The 19,867-nt window shown below is 40.9% G+C and overlaps 1 protein-coding gene across 6 annotated transcripts in view; it reads right to left on the bottom strand.

Moving 5' to 3' along the window:
* KIF1A (kinesin family member 1A) overlaps positions 1-19,867 on the bottom strand; it is a 235,892-nt gene that overhangs the window by 38,064 nt on the left and 177,961 nt on the right. For all 6 annotated transcript variants that reach the window (XM_077291029.1, XM_077291030.1, XM_077291031.1 and 3 more), the window contains exons 31-36: positions 14,704-14,822; positions 13,026-13,081; positions 8,692-8,800; positions 5,588-5,654; positions 2,469-2,553; positions 622-727 (exon numbers count right to left, since the gene is read on the bottom strand). In XM_077291029.1, coding sequence (XP_077147144.1) covers positions 622-727; positions 2,469-2,553; positions 5,588-5,654; positions 8,692-8,800; positions 13,026-13,081; positions 14,704-14,822 — 542 coding nt within the window. The remainder of the gene's footprint in view (positions 1-621; positions 728-2,468; positions 2,554-5,587; positions 5,655-8,691; positions 8,801-13,025; positions 13,082-14,703; positions 14,823-19,867) is intronic.

Below are 19,867 nucleotides of genomic sequence, written 5' to 3'. Positions count from 1 at the left end.
GGACAAGGTGTTAGTAAGTAGAGCTCTACTAAAGCAGTTCTTGCCTGGAATCGGTTATCAACCTCAATCATAAAGGGCAGTGTAGTAGTGACATCGGGGGTGCTAGGAGGGGGACTTTGTGAAAACTAATAAATGTGGGTTAGAAGGAGATATGTGTTATAACGAGATTATAGTCTCAAATGGTAATAATGTGACGGGTGGAAGGAGTCAAATGGACAACCTAGGCATTTGCAGATGGCATGTAAGAAAAAAGTTTGACACGTATGGTGAAAAGAACTTAGTATGATAGAGGGTAGGGTGTGAAGAGGGCATGGAATGATTGGGATTACTGGTGGAAGAGGTGGATCTAAATATTATGCTTATTTGAAAAAGTACAAGGATGATGATATGAGTCCAGAAATGTTGTGGTTGGGATTTGAAGATATGTGAGCTAGAAAGGAAAACTGGGTTAGGGTATGGGGAAGCTCATGCTAAAGTTCCTCTGTTTCATGCTTGATGAAAGGGTCAAAAGCAGAGTAGGAGGCAAGCAAAGCTTTGTAGCTGAACCATTCTAGCTCTTCTCCTATAAGCCAATGAGATTCCAATCTTATGCACCCCACTAATACCCACAAGAACACTTACCTGTCACCCCCCTCTGGGGGACGATAGCCTGCAGATAAAATGTTCAGGGACAAGATGTTTGGGTCAATCAGAGACTCATCAGCCTCTGGAGTATTCCGGATCCTTCCTGAAATGACAAGATGAGATTTTGGTTTTGGAATCATATTCCACATTATAAACATGAAAGTGAAAGATGTGCCAAGGTACGTTCACACATGGCAGGGTTCGATCACTGTTCTTTTCATCTAAATAGGAACCTGAAAGATCCATGTGCTTGGCACCAAAATAACTACATGTGCGAATTCACCCTTATACTTGGGGAAAAAAAGACTGATCTTAATCATTGTTGTGGGTTCAGGTTTTCATTAGTGTTTGATCAGTTTTTACCATTTTTACCATCAGTGTTTTTCTCATATACAAAAAAAAGTAACAACAGTTCTTCTCATTGCAATGCTAAAAATGGACAGCACATGGATTGTACATGGATGGCATAGTATGCCATGGCATGTATGGCATGGTAGACTTATATGGGTGATTTTAATACACATTTTGGATGAAAAACGATCTCCATGCTTTTTTAACTGATAAACAGACTGCAAAAGGACATGGACATGTGATAGATCATAGTGGATACATATTCTGTCCAGTGACCCAGCAAACACCGGAGTGAACCAGCAGGTCACACACTGCTGCAGACCGACTGGAGAGGGGCTGATAGAAGGTGAAGATGGCAGCATATGAGTATAAGACTAGGGGCAGGGAATTTAGATTAGAGACACCACTCCATCATTGTAATAATAAAACACTGGAGTGGTGCTTTGAATGCATGTATTTTTCCTAAAACTTATTTTTTAGCGAATGGGTTTCCTAAAAATTTTTTGTTTGGCGTTTTAGGCTGGTTGTTTCTCTGCTCATTGATCGCTGCAATATGAGATTAACTAAGAAATCAGCAGTCAGCCCATTCTGATGGCGAGTTTGTATCTGTCTTTTATTGAGTTCCCCTGTGTGACTTATGAGCATGGACCACATTACAGGGGGGCGGAAGTTTAATTTGGTCATAAATTAACCGAGAGAAGCTCAGAAAAAGACATAAAAGAAGTGCAAACTCCCCTTCAGAACGAGCTCACTGATGGTTTCTTAGTTAAAGGGGTTGTCCAGGTTTGGCATTAAAGACTGGAGTCACTATATATGACTGCAGACTTGTAAATCCTCACAGCGTCATGGTCATGATTCTCCGGTGTCGAGAGCGATCATGTGACCCCAAGTCTGCAATATGAATACTCCCGGCCACATTCTGACTAGACATGTGCGTCCTTTCTCAATGCAAGTGAACTGAGTGAAGCTGTGCACGTATAGTTAAAATGTAGCTGGAAGAATGCATATCGCATAATTGCTGTCACATGACCACCCGCTCCCAACACTGGAGAAAACCTACGGAGCACACTGTGAATATTCACAAGTCTGCAGTCACATAGAGTGACTACAGACTTTCGTGCTAAACCTAAACAACCCCTTTAACTCATTCTTCAACCAGCAATACATAATACCACACAGATACTATAACAGGCAAACAGTGCAAAATTTTTAATAAAACTAAACTGAAAAAATTATTGCTCCAAATGCATGTCTATAAATAAGCAAAATTGACCCCAAAGCTGCTGATATCCTTTAATCACTTTCAGGAGCTGGAAATCTGTGATGTTACTGCTCTGATTCCCGGGTGCACAGCTCATTCAGCATACTCGAATTTGCTTTGGACCGGATATGCAGGTAATTACAGGTTTTCAGCCTCTCAAACAAGCATTAAAAATTTCACTGACAGTAAGCAGACATCTTGAAAGTTTCAGGATGAGAAAGAAGACACGTACCAACTACTAGTTCCCGCACCTCCAGCCATTTCAGCTCAGCCCCTGCTTCATGAACAAGAGTCACAGAGATACGTCTTTGAATGCCCTGTGTGGAAAACATTATTGATCAGAAAGATTTAATCCCTTACTGACCAGGCCTAATTCTTCAAATCTGACCATTGTCACTTTCTGTACCGTAGTAATAAATCTGGAACATCTCTCAGTGATTCTGAGTTTATTTGTTTTTCATGACACATTGTACCTTGTTAGTTGTAAATTTAGGTCAATAGATGTTGCTTTTTTAGAAAAATACCAGATGTTGGATGACAATTTGGAAAAATTAGTAATTTTCAAACATTTAATGTTTATATCCTAAGACTAGATATTTATACTACAGTGGCATGTAAGAGTTTGAGCACCCCTGGTCAAAATTACTGTTATTGTGAACAGTTAAGCAAGTTGAAGATGAAATGATCTCTAATAGACCTAACGATAAAAATTATACATGGTTAGTTCCTGGTAGTACTTCCTTTTGAGAGTATCACTGCTCGTAAAAGCTTTTTGAAGCCAGTCAAGAGTCTTTTAATTCTTGTTTGAGGGATTTTCATCCATTTTTCCTTAGAAAATGTTTCTAGTTCTATGACATTCCTGGGTCGTCTTGCATGCACTGCTATTTTGAGGTTTAGCCACAAATTTTCAATGATGCTCAGATCATGGGACTGTGAGGGCCATTGTAAAACCTTCAGCTTGCGCCTTTTGATGTAGTCTATTGTGGATTTTGACGTGTGTTTAGGATCATTATCCATTTAGAGAAGCCATCCTCTTTTCAATATCAGCTTTTTTACAGATAGTGTTATGTTAGCATCAAGAATTTGTTGAAATTTCATTTAACCCATTCTTTCCTCTACCCATGAAATGTTCCCCATGACATTGGTTGCAACACAACCCCAAAGCATGATTGACCCACCCCCATGCTTAATGATTGGCAAGATATTCTTTTCCTGTAATTCAGTGTCCTTTTTTCTCAACACATACCTTTGATCATTATGGCCATAGCGGTCGATTTTAATATCATCGGTCCACAGGATTGGTTCCAAAATGCATCAGGCTTGTTTATATGTTCTTTTGCATACTTCTAATGCTGAATTTTATGGTGAGGATGCAGGAGAGATTTTCTTCTGATGACTCATCCATGAAGGCCATATTTGTGCAGATGACTCTGAACAGTATAACAATGTACCACAACTCCAAAGTCTGCTAAATCTTTCTGAAGGTGTTTTGCAGTCAAGCTGATATTCTGATTTGTCTCCTAGCAATCCTATGAGCAGCTGAAATTTTGCTTAGTCTTCCAGACCTTATTTTGACCTCCACTGTTCCTGTTAATTGCCATTTCTTAATTACATTTCGAACTGAGGAAAGGACAACTTGAGAACACTTTGCTATCTTCTTATAGCCTACTCCTGCTTTGTGGGCCTCCACTATTTTCATTTTCAGAGTGCTAGGCGGCTGCTTAGAAGAACCCTTGGCACAAGGTTAGAGGAGTCTATGTTTTTATAAAGCTGGGAAATTTGCATCACCTGGCCTTTCCTAATGATGATACTGAACAAGCCATAACCCTAACAGGCTAATTAAGTTCTGAAACCTTAGTGAAAGTTATCTGATCACACAAATCTCCAAGGGTGCCCAAACTTTTGCATCGGCCCATTTTCCTTTTTGTAGTTTTTAAAATGAAAAATGGACAATATTTTTTTTCTTGCCTAAAATAGGAAGCGAAATGTGTTGTCTTTAACTTTAGGCCTTTTAGAGATCATTTTCATCTTCAACTTGCTTAACTGTTCACAATAACAATAATTTTGACCAGGGGTGCCCAAACTTTTATATGCCATTGTACATAAAAAAGTTAATAAATAACATTTACCATAGAGACATGTCGAACTTGACAGACACTTGTCACAGAAGGTTATCTCATTTAAAGAGGACCTGTCACCAGGTCATAAGAGTCCAGTTTTTGCTCTTATTTTATTCCCTGAGTATTCCCTTTTTGTTTTTCTTAAATCCGCAATGCAGTTTCAAAGCTATGGACCTTTTTATTCAGTGCTAATTTTTATGGTCTTTATTAAGAGGGTGTGGCTCAATATATTTATGGGGGTGTGTCTATAGGCCGCTCTGCATAATTACCCTGGGAGCCACGCCCCTTTAGTAAAGCACTAAATAAAAAGACCCATATCTCTGGAACTGTATGGTCGATTTAAAAACAAAAAAACAAAAAGAGAAGATTCAGAGGAGCAACTGGAATAAAATAAAAGCACTGTTCACCTTTAAGAGGATTAAAATAAACTAACTTTGCATAAGTCATTGACTGATGTGAGGTGTCAAATAACACTTTTTTGTTCCGTGATATCCCACTGTTGTGTTATCTGTGCTATGGTACACTTAGCTACATCTGTACGCCAGCATCATTTTTCAAATGTCCTTTTATTTTGTTAGGATGTTAGCAGGGTTAAAAGTTTAGAAGCAATTTTTCATTTATTTAATGAAAATTTACAATAATTTAGGGATTTATTTAATTTTGAAGTGACTTTTTTGGGGTCTATAAATTGGAAAACACGCAAAAGTGACACCATTTTAAAGACACCACTGCTCAAAGTATTTAGAATTGCCATCAGGAGCCTTGTTAACCTTTCAGGTGCGTCACAGGAATTTAAGCAATGGAGAATAAATGGAATGAAAAATTATTTTTTCCCACCAAATTGTTGCTAACCTCCTAACAAGTCACCATAGTTGTCAGACCCTGCAGCCGTTCCTTGGCCTCGGGTTGCTGTGGAAATTATTGGAACCACACGATCATGCTTGTGGGACGCCAGCGGGGGTAATGTGGGAGCCCACCCTCTGTTAACCATCTGGATGCCTCCGTATCTATTGACAGAAGCATCTATGGGGTTTAAAGCCCACGGTCAGTGCTAACGCTGATCATGGCCGATGCAGCAGTGTGTCAGCTATAAAATACAGCTGACACCTGCTACATTTTTGCCTGTCAGGGGGCACTGTTCTTTAATTTTTCAGACATATTGGCAGGCATCAAGGGGTTAAAACTAGAGCGTTATTATGCCAAAGAATTAAACGACAGAGGAAGAGGTTACCTGATGGAGAAGGAAGGTGCCATGACAGGGTAAACCCGTTCCATGATCTACTGCCACAGGTATATAGCTGTAACAGAGAATGCAAACCACATATGATATGTAATACTAAATTTACTAGAATGGACCTTGCACCTTATAATCTGCTACTATAATACATGCAGATTCTTGATATAGCATGTTGATTTGCACTTGTTATGCTAACATCTATAATGCAGCAATCATTCGCATGTGCAAACTATATGGCGATGAATGATTGCTACTACAATTGCCCATCCCCATACACTTTACATATTCATCTTCATATAACACACACCAGCGTCACCACCACCGGAAAAGAAAAGGAGGGAGGAATGAGGCAAAGAAAGGATAGAGGAAGGATGGGGAATGAGAACGTAAAAGAGAAGAGTTAAGAAAGCACGAGAATAGAAGGAATTAAGGAAGTAGAAAAAAAGAAGGCAGGTAGTGAAAAAGAGAAGGAAGCAAAGTGGAAGGAAGAAAGAAAGAGAAGGAGGTAGGAAGGAAGGAGAAGAGGGAAGTAATTAATGAAAAAGGGAGGGAGGATGGAAGTAAGGAAATGAGGATGAAAGGAGAGTAAAAGAGGAAAAGGAGAAAGAAAGGAAAGAGGGAAGAAAGGGAGTAAAAAAAAAACAAGAAGGGAGAGTGGGATGAAGAAAGCAGGAAAGGAAGGAAAGAGGGAGGGAGAGGAAAAAACATAAAATAGGTAAGAGGGGAGAAAGAAAAAAGAAGGCTGGGAAAAACAGAGAGATTAAAGAAGTTTTTACAGAGAAAAGTAGATAGATATACAGTGACTTGCGAAAGTATTCAACCCCTCCCCCACACACGCACATACGCACTCTTGGCATTTTTGATACCTCACAACCTGGAATTTCACTGGGGTTGCGTCAGTTAATGCAAAAGACATGCCTACAATTGTGAACATTTATGATTTTTTTTTATTGTGAAGAAAACAAGAAATAGGGCAACATTTCTGAAAACTTCAGTATGCATAGCTGTTCACCCCTAAAGTCAGTACTCTGTAGAGCCTCCTTTTACAGTAATTACAGCTGTAAGCTGCTTTGGATAAGTCTCTAACAGCTTTCCACATCTTACCACTGGTATTTTTGCTCATTTCTCAAGGCAAAACTGCTCCAGCGCCATGAAGTTAGATGGTTTCCTCTGGTGAACAGCAATCTTCAAGTCTGACCACAGATTCTCAATTGGATTAAGCTCTGGGCTTTGACGAGGCCACGCCGAACATTTACACGTTTCCCCTTAAACCCCTTAAGTGTTGCTTTAGCAGTATGCTTTGGGTCATTGTCTTGTTGGAAGGTGAACTTCTGTCCCAGTCTCAAATCACTGACAGACTGAAACAGGTTTTGCTCAAGAATATCCCTGTATTTTGCACCATCCATCTTCCCCTCAACTCAGACCATTGTCCCTGTCCCTGCTGCCGAAAAATATCTCCACAGTATGATGCTGCCACCACCATGTGGGGAAGGTGTTCTTAGCGTGATGAGCTCTGTTTGTTTGACGCCAGATATAGCGTTTACCTTAATGGTTAAAAGGTTAAATTTTGGTCTCATCTGACCACAACACTTTCATCCATACATTTGGGGAGTCTCCCACATGTCTTTTGGCAAACTCAAAATGAGCCTTACAATTTTTCGTGTGTAAGTAGAGGATTTTTTCTGCCCACTCTTCTATAAAGGCCACCTCTATGGACAGATATTCCAGTCTCTGCTTGGGAACTCTACAGCTCCTTCAGGGTTACCTTTGGTCTTGTGCTGCCTCTCTAATTAATGCTCTCCTTGCCGGGGCTGAGAGTTTTGGTAGGTGGCCCTCTTTTGGCAGGTTTGTTGTGGTATCATGTTCTTTCCATTTGATGATAATAGATTTGATGGTGCTCCGGGTGATCATCACGGATTGAGATATTTTTTAGAACCCAACTCTGATTTGTACTTCTCAACAACTTTGTCCCTGACTTGTTTGGAGATCTCCTTGGTCTTCATGATGGTGTTTGGTTAGTGGTGCCTCTTGCTTAATGGTGTTGCAGACTCTGGGGCTTTTCAGAAAAGGTGTATATATACTGACAGACATGTGACACTTAGATTGCACACAGGGGGACTTCCTTTCAGTAACCATGTGAGTTATGAAGGTAATTGCTTGCACCATCTATTTTTAGAGACTTTATAGCAAAAGGTGTGAGTTTATATGCACATGCCAGTTACTTGATTTCATAAATTTAATTTATGCCTATACTATTCTCACTTCACTTCACCAACTTAGACTATTTAGTGCTGATGCATCACACACAAATCAGATTACAAAAATATTTAAACACCGGTTTTAATGTAATGAAATAGGTAAAAAGCCAAGGGGTGAACAATTTCGCAAGCCACTATAGCAAATCATCCCAGTGATGTGTTCTGGCCAAGAGCTGTGAATTACTTTGCTTAGGTATTGCCTGACATATTTGAGCAGAGTAAAATCAGTTTTCTGTACCGAGTGTGAAAGTGATGGAAAGTGATATCTCTGGCCACTGCTGCCTTCCCCAAAACTCAGAGAGTTCAGCATTATACAGCAGTGATTAATTGTATTTACAAAGTTAACACAATACAATGAAACCGTATTCATTGTAATATTACTCAATAAAATGATGAACCCAATTCATCATTTCGCATATTTTTTCGTCACTTTTTTTTCTTTTGTCTTGTGGTATTCGTTGATATCTTTTGTGCTAAATTCTTCAAAATGGAGCATGTGGTTCATGTGTTTTGTGCAAAATCAAAATGCTCTTTGTTTTTGCCTTTTCACCTTCCTGTGCTTTTTAATAAAAAATGCAAATTCTGCTAAAATGTCACCAAAATTGCAGCAAAAATTTGTGCAAAGAATTTTACAACTTAATCAAAAGTTGCAATTGATGAATCGGCCACAATCTTCTGGAAAACAAGTAGCTCAAACAAGCACAAATAAAATAAAAATAAATAAAGAAGAATTTGTTGCAAATAACACAGGCTAAAAACACCAAAAACTAGATAAAAATGTGCAAATGCAATAGTGAATCGGATCCATTGCATATAAACTAGGCATGATTAGATACTTACTCTCCATTTGCTTCAAGTTCACAGATTTGGAAGAAGGACATCAAGTCATACTTGCAGTGACATTGACCAGTACTGGGAACACGCTGTCTTGTTAACTTGGTGGCAGGAACTAGAAAAAATGCATACAAATATTTATTGACTAATAGCTAATGATGTGTGGACATCACTTATATCACTGGTGTTTGGTGAGTGAAGCTTTGATAATCTATCAGATGTACCGTATATAGTTAAGGGAGCATTACTGTCATATCTGTAAATTAATCTGCAAATGAAAAATCTTTATAGGGAATGTTATGTAGATAGGTGACACAGGTATACACTGTATTCTATGTGATTATCTATGCATATGTAAATAAAATAAATAAAACCAACAGAGCACGGTGCATGCAATACTATGCAAGGAAGCAGAAAATTTTGAAAAAAAGTACCCAGAATCGCGAGCAGAACACATGAGAGATTACACAATGCAGATTAAGATTACACATGACTTGAAATTTCAGTAACATGCATGTTCATCACAAAGATTCCCTGAGGAAGCTGACACCAGCAGCGAAACAAGTGGGTTTTTCAATATTTCTGTTTCTCCAGAATTTTCCAGGTTCTTGATTTGCACTGACTCATTACATGGTCTTTGATGTTGTACTTGCACATAGGAATTTTGCCTTGCACTTTACATTTTTGTGCATTTTGTGAATCATATTTATCTCTTTTGAGCTTAATCCTTGCACTTTGACAATTTATATTATTTTGTAGTATTATTTTTCTCATTCAGTACTTACTATCAGATCCTTCTGTGTACTAATGGGCAATATTTTGGCCGGGGCGCCCTTATTTTGGGCGAGTGTTATTACTCAACCATACCATTTTTGTGCTTGATGATGTGTTGTTTTTTAAGTGTGTTTCCTCCAGTTTTATGGAGTATAGAGTTTTTTTGTGTCTTATATATGTATATTCATTGTATGATATTCCACTATGTATTTACTTTTCTCTGTTACACACATATAGGATCCTTATATTGATGACGATGCCCGCCATGAGAATGTAATGATTCAATGTGCATCTTTATATACATGAGTATACTAAACTTTATATCAATGTTTGCCAATAAGGAACAAAAATATTATTTATAGTTAAGTCCAATGGTACCCAAATCAGTGAAATCTGCCATGTTTTTTTTTCTGTAGTCAGTGATGCAAAGTTTGCACATGTTAGCAGGAATATTTGGACCCAGGTAAAGGAAGGGTGGCAAGTTCCCTCTATCAAGATGATCTGTATCAGATTTTGCACCAGAGTTGAGGAGTTTAAAGATAGGCCTCTGGCAAAAATGCTTGAATTTAAATTTTGGTTTGGCTTTTATCCTAAGTCATATTGCAAGGCTTGTTAAAAAGTCGATATTGACTTTTAAGATAGCTGCTTCCAATAGGTGGCGCTAGAGTTCTAGTGATCTTCCTCTCTGAAAAGTCAATTTGCATTTTCATTTCCCAGAGAAGCATGTGTGGCTTAAAAGTCTCCTCACTCTGCCAGGTTTGGCTTGTCACTCTGCACAAGGAGAAACGTTACTCCTTTGACCCCATGGCTCCATGGAGTATTTCACATTTCTCTTCTAATCAAACTTAGAATTCAGCCACACGGAGATATAGATAAATCTTGTTTCATCAAACTCTCCTTTACTGCATTTTGTACTATAGACAAGAATGTTGAAATGACAAATGTCACCTATTTTTCTACGTATGACAACATGAGTCGCTTATTTCACAATTAATAATATTTTTTTCAATCTATAATTTTTATTTTAACGGATGGTAAGGTGGGTTTCACATACAGCAACTTTTGGAATAACGCAATGATAGTTTCAGTGTATTTTTTTTACTCAAATAAAGAAGAAATGGGAAATAATAGGACTTTTCTAGCTTTGGTTTAAAAAAAACAACATGTATCAAAAATTGCAGCAGCAGTCTCCCCAAAATTTTTGTGAGAAATCATCTTTAAATGTAATATTTTGCTAAAGGGGAAATCAGCTGTTCTTCCGACCAGCACTGCCTCTGCGCATCTGCCCCTAGTCATTGTTCACATAGCTGCAATCAATGGACTCAGACATGATATAGACATAGCCATCAGAAGAGCTTTGAGCTGGTCAATTACTAATAACGACACCGCAGCAGTCAGATCAATAAGCAAGAGGGAGTTGATACTAGATCAGCAGGAGTTAAATACCGTATATCCATTTTTGTTTTTTACATACAGCAAGTCATTGGCATAAAGATACAGATGCAGTTCTAAATACCAAGTGTTGCAATCCTATAGGTTGGGAGTCAGGAAACCTGATCTAGAGGTTAGAGGAGCACCCAGCATAAAGCTTACATAGTATAGTGGTGAAAAGCACGCTGCACATGCTACAGAGATCACAATGCTAGAGAGCACACAGTTATTAACCTTAGGAGGATCCAAACGCACCATGTTTCTGGGCCTTCATCACTGCGCCAGCCATCCTTAGCATTGGAGGCCCATGATGTGTTGGTCCCTTAACTGAGTTTACAATACAGCTGCCTAGATTCTCCTCCTCTGCAGAAAGTATAGGGACCATCGAGCTCAGCATATGGAAAGTAGAGTGTAATGAAGGAGGAAGAAATGGTGTGTGCAAGCCTAGGAGAGCACCCAGTAGGGTTGCATTCAAAGGAGCCATAGACGTAGATGGTAGATTGTAGTTAGATTAGTAAATAGTGAGAGTAAAGAAAGCAAAAAAAAAAGGATGTGTGGGTTAGATAAAAATATAACATTTACATAAATGACTGCTATTAGGGCCTGTAATATTTTCCTACTGCTGTATTGTATCACTGCTCTGGGGTCCTCAGGGGGACCTCATTATATGATGTCCATAATGTGGTATATGGAAAGAGGATATCCTAGTGAGGTCACACACTTGTATAAGGATTATAGAAGGTCTACAAGATTACCGATGGGCCTGTGTTTGAAGCACTGATGTTGTATGCCCTCTTGCACACATTACCCTTTTTCATGCTCCTTATTAGCTAGACGTATGGGGCAGGAGGTGTCGGGGAACGTTTTTCCACTGCAGACAAAAAAACGTTTCATGGAAGTTTTTTTTGGAAAAGACGGGCTGTCAAATTCCGCAGGATCCAGTGCACGACGGACGAAACGTGTGGCCATCCGTCGCGATACGTCGCTAATACAAGTCTATGAGAAAATGCAGGATCCTGCTAATCTTTTTGCAGGATCCTATTTTCTCAAAAAACAACGGGACTACAAAGATGGAAGTGCGAAAAAGGCCTAAGCCTTAGAGTCTAACACGAAGTGCACAAGTTGAGTAAGTGGTCAGTATTTAACCTCAGTATTTGTAAGCCAAAACTAGGAGTGGAACAATCAGAGGAAAAGTATAATAGAAATACGTCACCACATCAGTTTTTATCACCCACTGCTGGTTTTGGCTTATAAATACCGTACTGATGTAAAATCCTGACCAAATACTCAAAGTATGCACGTGGTCTAACATTCCTACATTTTACATGAAGTGACTGGGATATGTATGAATATAGTTAAAGGGGTAAAATTATTGTCAATGGGCCCAGGGAGGGTAAAAAAATCCTCTGCTCTCGGACTGTCAGCACTCATCCACACTCGCTACTGTGTTCCTCCTTAGTCTCTTAGGGTATCAGCATCCAGAGGCGGCACCACTTGGCCACGGCAGCCACTCATCCAGCAGCCCCTTTGGATATTGACCCCTTGAGATTGGTGGAGACCACAGTAGTGAGCGCAGAGGAGTGGCGCTCCACAATGGGCACAATCATTTTGTAGGGTAAAACCACAATCAACTTCATTCTTTAACTTGAATATGTTCCATGCTGATATAATAACCTGATAAATACTAGGAACTGCGTAATGTCCTTACAGGGTTTCAAAATCATAGTTGCTTTTTTCTGACTTTACTATTTTTCCTTATGTCTTCGGCATTATTTTATAGAATATAGAATCAAATGAAAAGAATATCCTAATATAACACAGAGGAGTCATCCCTACATCTGGAAATCCAGCCTTTAAAAATCTCAATGACAATTTAGGTCAGTTGGAAAACAGATGTGTCATAGCAGTGACGGGCTCCATTCTAAATACAATTCAGCACGCTAGTGTGAACGGAGCCTAGTACATGAATAAAGCAGTGTCACAGTTATACTTTTACACTTTGAATTGAATAATGGAACTAACATGATAGAAAACATATAAGAATCTTATACAATATGTGCTGGTTATAAATGTTGAGTATAATTTAATTGACTTTATTATCATATTTTTGGTAACACAAAGAACCGCTTAATTACCTGGTTTAGATAATGGCATGACCCTAGGAAGAAGACGTCTGGAGGAACGCAGTGGGCTGTGAACATAAAAAAAATAATTTGTGAAAGGTCAACAAAGAGTAATACAGATTATTTTAATGTTATTAGCTCTTTCCTTTTTTGATTTTATTTCGGGCAATATTATCATGAAACTGAGACAAAAAATAGAGAATCTGAGACCTTTATAAGAAATATAAAGAAGTCTTCACAGTTCAGCTCTGCCCACCTCCTAGTCCACAAATCTTGTGTCTGGCTGTAAGACAACGTGCCCACGATCAGGAATAGTAGCGTCTTGGACGCGCTGCTTCCAAAACGCTACGTTCTTTCTATTCACTGTGTAAATTCACCCACGGTGCGGGTTTACGAGCCGCAGCATGTCAATTATCTGCAGCAGAGACGCTAATCTCACCCATAGCCATTCAATAGATGCGGTAAATCCGAAAGGTTCACTGAACACATGCTGATTTAACTGCGTGATTAGAACGCAACGTTTTGGAAGCCACGAAAACCATTACATAAAGCTACTGGCTGCAGCAGGAGCCTCCCCCCTCTGTCCTGTCCAATGTAGGACAAAGCCATGGCTAACTATTCTCAAGCCCAAAATTGAACAAATCGGCAGCCGATTAACCCCTGTATTCTCTGCAGGATTTCTACAAGTAGTCACGGGAGGAATATTTCCTTTATCATTCATTTCTAGGTTTTATTATTTTATAAAGCTCACAAATACAAATAAGAGGACATTTTTAGCGGGTTTTATCTCCTGTGATATGTTAAAGGAACACACAAAAAGAAAAAAGGATAAACTGTGTTCTGGGCCTAAGGGGTCCCATTAAGGCCCCTAACTAAGCATAACAGTGTGGGAATCTAACAGTATCTGGTGTGGTAACAGGTTGGTATAATAACTGTATCTGGGTATTTGCAGCAGATTTTTCTTCAGCAAAAACTAGAGAATTGGCAGGAAAATGCTGCGCAAAATACGCTAATTTTTGACTCTTTTTATGTATTTTTGGGAAAGGAGGAATTGCCAGCTCACCAATAGTAGTCCAGTCAGCACCGAAAGCACGATCCGACCATTCGTGCGGTAAGTAGGGAAAACATGCAAAGTTGTCAGCACCTGGTAAAAAGTATTATCTCTAAACTTTATTCCATACGAAAATGAAAACCTGTATCCAAAGCAGATATGTACAAAAGAGATGTATTTCAAACATACACAAACGTTTGAAACTTATTGCTTTTGTACACATCTGCCTTCGATACAGTTTTTCATTTTCGTATGGAATAAAGTTTTGAGATAATATTTTTTACCAGAAGCTGGAAATTTTACTTTTATGTATTTTTACTTGCGTTTTGTTCCCATTCATTTAAATAGGTGAAAAATGCTGCAAAAATGATGAAAGAATTGAAATGATGCAGATTTGACAGTAAAAAAAAATTTCGTTCAACTCTGCAAGGAATAAATAAGCAGCATGTGCAGGAGATTTCTGATATATCACTCACTTTGCCCATACTGTAAAATGCTGCATTTTCTTCTGCCGCAAAAACACAAGGAACAAAACAATGCAAAAATGCCCTGTGTCAACAAGCCCTGTAAGTGTAGTCCAAAGTGTACTTTTCATTACCACTGCAGGCAATGTTTGGAATATGAATACTCGTTTGTTACCTCAGTACATCTTTGCACAATGGTGGGAATGGGTGTTGCTGGTAATGTCCAAACACCTCGAATACAATGGGCTGCGTCTTCACATATTCCACAAAGGACTGTGTAACCTCAACTGCAATCTAAACCAAGAAGAATACATTACACGGAATGCACTGAGTGCACCTAAACTCCATACAATATAATAGCGAGAACACAGCGTCATAATTACAGTTACACCCAGAAATATTTGGACAGGGACACAAGTTATTCACAACGTAATTCGGGCATTTTGACTTTTTTCTCATTACGCCGTTTAGCGATCGGGTTAATAATTTTTTCATATTGATAGATCGGGCGATTCTGAACGCGGCGATACCAAATATGTGTATGTTTGATTTTTTTATTGTTTTATTTTGAATGGAGCAAAAGGGGGGTGCTTTTAACTTTTATATTTTTTTTATTTTTTTATGTTTTTTAAAAAAATTTTTTTTTAACTTTTGGCATGCTTCAATAGTCTCCATGGGAGACTAGAAGCTGCCATAACCCGATCGCCTCTGCTACATACAGGAGATGATCAGATCTCCTGTATGTAGCAGAATTGCTGACCACTGGGCAATCCGGCAGTGACAACCATAGAGGTCTGCTGGAGACCTCTGGTTGTCATTCCAACCCATTGGCGACCCACGGTCATGTGACACGGGTGCCGATAGGCGGGATTACCGGAAGCACGTGTTAAATGCCGCTGTGAGAGTTTCACAGCGGCATTTAACGGGTTAACAGCCGTGGGTGGATCGCGATGCCACCCGGGGCTGTTAAGAGGCACATGTCAGCTGTTCAAAACAGCTGACATGTGCTAGTAAAAATGTGGGCTCGGCGCCGGAAAATAAGTATTTGATACACTGCTGATTTTGCAAGTTTTCCCTCCTACAAGGAATGGAGAGGTCTGTAATTGTTATCATCGGTACACTTCAACTGTGAGAGACAGAATTTTAACAAAAACAAATATAGAAAATCACATTGTATGATTTTTACACAATTAATTTCATTGCATAAAATAAGTATTTGATACAATAGCAAAACAGAACTTAATATTTGGTACAGAAACCTGCAATAACAGAGTTCAGATGTTTCCTGTAGTTTTTAACCAAGTTTGCACACACTGCAGCAGGGATTTTGGCTTACTTCTCCATACAGATCTTCTCCACATCATTCAGGTTTCAGGGGGCCGTCACTGGGAACATTCAGTTTCAGCTCCCTCCAAAGATTTCCTACTGGGTTCAGATCTGGAGACTGGCTAGGCCACTCCAGGACCTTGAAATGCTTTTACCAAAGTCACTCCTTAGTTGTCGTCGCTGTGTGTTTCAGGTCATTGTCATGCTGGAAGTCCCACCCACGACCCATCATCAATGCTGTTACTGAGGGAAAGAGGTTGTTGGCCAAAATCTCACGATACATGACCCCATCCATCCTCCCTTCAATACAGTGCAGTATTATTGTCACCTTTGCAGGAAAGTGCCCCAAAAGTATAATGTTAACTCCACCATGCTTCAATGTTGGGTCTGGATATGTGCTGGCGTGAGAAGGGTGACCTTGCGTGCCCTGCAGAATTTAAATCCATGACGATGTAGTGTTTTACTAACTTTAATGTTTGAGATTGTGGTCCCAGCTCTCTTCAGGTCATTTACCAGGTTCTCCCGTGTAGTTCTGGGCTGATTCTTGACCTCTCTCAGAATTATCTTTACCCCACGAGGCAAGATCTTGCATGGAGCCCCAGACTGAGGAAGATTGACAGTCATCTTGTGTTTCTTCATTTTCTAATAATTGCACCACCAGTTGTTGGCGTCTGACCAACCTACTTCCCTATTGTCCTGTAGCCCATTCCAGCCTTGTGCAGATCTACAGTTTTGTCCCTGGTGTCCTTAGTAGAGATGAGCGGTGTTCGAGTCAAACTGTTCGCCAATTTCAAATTCAAGCTGTTTTTGGCGGTGTTCGAGTCGTTCGATGAACCCGAACAATTTGCTTAAGATTCGGCTGTTCGAGTTTCTGTTCGATAACTGTTTGTTCACCAAAAGCCTAGCTTGATTTGCACATTAAAACTGTTTATCTTTGTTAATGGACTGTTTCAGTGTATAGTGGGCGGGGGGGGGGGGGGATAGATCTGTGCTGAAATAACGACGATCTCCATTTTGTTTCTCCCGTATTTACAGAGGGGCGGTGCAGTCTCTCAGCCTATCAGCAGTGCGTGCACACACAGCAATGTGCATGTGATGCACACAAGCAAGGGCATGTGTCATTGGCTGTGTATGTCACATGTCCTTGCCCTATAAGAACCAGCCATTTGCCCCGTTGCCACCATTTCCTCACTGCTGCAGCTTAGTGTTAGACGGCACCCCTGCTGCTGTGGGCGCTATATGGACTAAGAGTGTTTTTTTGGAGCGAATTGTCAGAGAGATAGGTTTAGGGAGTCGGGAGGAGTCGGGACTAGTTGTAATATCAGCCCTTTTCAGGGTAGGTTACAGCAGTTCATAGCACTGTTTGCCAGGCAGGTCTCAGCCAGTGCTGTGCAAGTGCTAGTCTGTCATGAATCCCCAATGGCTAGGGATAGCACAGGACAAGCAAAGTATAATAAATATCGGACGAGCTCTAGGGTGATGGAACCTGGGCTGACCGCTGCCCTACGCCTGACAAACGCAACTAGAGATAGCCAGGGAGCGTGTATACGTTGGTTCTAGACGCCACGCACCAGCCTAAGAGCTAACTAGTACTGCAGAGAAAACAAAGACCTCACTTGCCTCCAGAGGAATTAACCCCAAAGGTATAGTTGCCCCCCACATGTATTGACGGTGAAATGAGAGGAAGGCACACACATAGAGATGATGTATATAGCTTTAGCAAATAGAGGCCCGCTGAAAACTAGAAAGCAGAATGACACAAAAGGGGACTGAGCGGTCAGCAAAAAACCCTAATCAAAAAAACCATCCTGAGATTACAAGAACCCATGTGCCAACTCATGGCACATGGGGAGAACCTCAGTCCACTAGAGCAACCAGCTAACATAGAGACATTCTAAGCAAGCTGGACAAAAAACCAAACAACTGAAAATCAGCACTTAGCTTATCCTGAAAGATCTGGGAGCAGGTAGGCAGGAACCAAACAGAGCACATCTGAACACATTGATAGCCGGCAAGGGAAATGACAGAAAGGCCAGGTAAAATAGGAAACACCCAGCCTCTGATGGACAGGTGGAAACCAAAGGCCGCAACCCACCAAAGTCACCCAGTACCAGCAGTAACCACCAGAGGGAGCCCACAAACAGAATCCACAACAGTACCCCCCCCTTGAGGAGGGGTCACCGAACCCTCACGAGAACCCCCAGGGCGATCAGGGTGAGCTCTATGGAAGGCGCGGACCAAATCAGTCGCATGAACATCGGAGGCGACCACCCAGGAATTATCCTCCTGACCATAACCCTTCCACTTAACCAAATACTGGAGTTTGCGTCTGGAAACACGAGAATCCAAGATCTTTTCAACAACATACTCCAATTCTCCCTCCACCAGCACCGGAGCAGGAGGCTCGACCGAAGGAACAACGGGCACCTCATACCTCCGCAACAACGACCGATGGAACACATTATGAATAGCAAACGATGCTGGGAGATCCAAACGGAAAGATACAGGGTTAAGAATCTCCGAGATCCTATAAGGACCGATGAACCGAGGCTTGAACTTAGGAGAAGAGACCTTCATAGGGACAAAACGAGAAGACAACCACACCAAGTCCCCAACAAGAAGTCGGGGACCCACGCGGCGACGGCGATTAGCAAACTGCTGAGTCTTCTCCTGAGATAACTTCAAATTGTCCACCACCTGATTCCAAATCTGATGTAACCTGTCCACCACCACGTCCACTCCAGGACAATCCGAAGATTCCCCCTGACCAGAGGAAAAACGAGGATGAAACCCCGAATTACAAAAAAAAGGAGAGACCAACGTGGCAGAACTAGCCCGATTATTAAGAGCAAATTCGGCCAGTGGCAAAAAAGCAACCCAGTCATCCTGATCAGCAGAAACAAAACACCTCAAATAAGTTTCCAAGGTCTGATTAGTTCGCTCCGTCTGGCCATTCGTCTGAGGATGGAATGCAGACGAGAAAGACAAATCAATGCCCATCTTGGCACAAAACGTCCGCCAAAATCTAGACACAAACTGGGATTCCCTGTCAGAAACGATATTCTCCGGAATCCCATGCAAACGAACCACGTTCTGAAAAAACAAAGGAACCAGAAATAAAATCCATGGAAATGTGCGTCCAAGGCCTCTTCGGGATGGGCAATGATAACAACAACCCACTAGCCCGTGAACAGCAAGGCTTAGCTCGAGCACACACTTCACAAGACTGCACAAAGGTACGCACATCCCTAGACAAGGAAGGCCACCAAAAAGACCTGGCCACCAAGTCTCTTGTACCAAATATTCCAGGATGACCAGCCAACACAGAAGAATGGACCTCGGAGATGACTCTACTGGTCCAATCATCCGGAACAAACAGTCTTTCTGGTGGACATCGATCCGGTTTATCCACCTGAAACTCCTGCAATGCGCGTCGCAAGTCTGGGGATACGGCGGACAATATTACCCCATCCCTAAGGATACCAGCAGGCCCAGTGTCTCCAGGAGAGTCAGGCACAAAACTCCTGGAAAGAGCATCTGCCTTCACATTCTTTGAACCTGGCAGGTATGAAACCACGAAATTGAAACGAGAAAAAAATAACGACCAACGAGCCTGTCTAGGATTCAAACGCCTGGCAGACTCAAGGTAAATGAGATTCTTGTGATCAGTCAAGACCACCACACGATGTTTAGCACCCTCAAGCCAATGACGCCACTCCTCAAATGCCCACTTCATGGCCAAAAGCTCCCGATTACCCACATCATAATTGCGCTCGGCGGGCGAGAATTTTCTAGAGAAGAAAGCACATGGCTTCATCACCGAGCCATTAGAACTTCTCTGTGACAAAACCGCCCCCGCTCCAATCTCGGAAGCATCAACCTCCACCTGAAAAGGAAGTGAAACATCTGGTTGACACAACACAGGAGCAGAAGAAAACCGGCGCTTAAGTTCCCGAAAGGCCTCCACGGCCGCAGGAGACCAATCAGCAACATCAGCACCCTTTTTAGTCAAA

The sequence above is a fragment of the Ranitomeya variabilis genome, chromosome 2, assembly GCF_051348905.1.
Source record: "Ranitomeya variabilis isolate aRanVar5 chromosome 2, aRanVar5.hap1, whole genome shotgun sequence".
Lineage (NCBI taxonomy): Eukaryota > Metazoa > Chordata > Amphibia > Anura > Dendrobatidae > Ranitomeya > Ranitomeya variabilis.
This window is presented reverse-complemented; position numbering and strand designations above follow the sequence as displayed.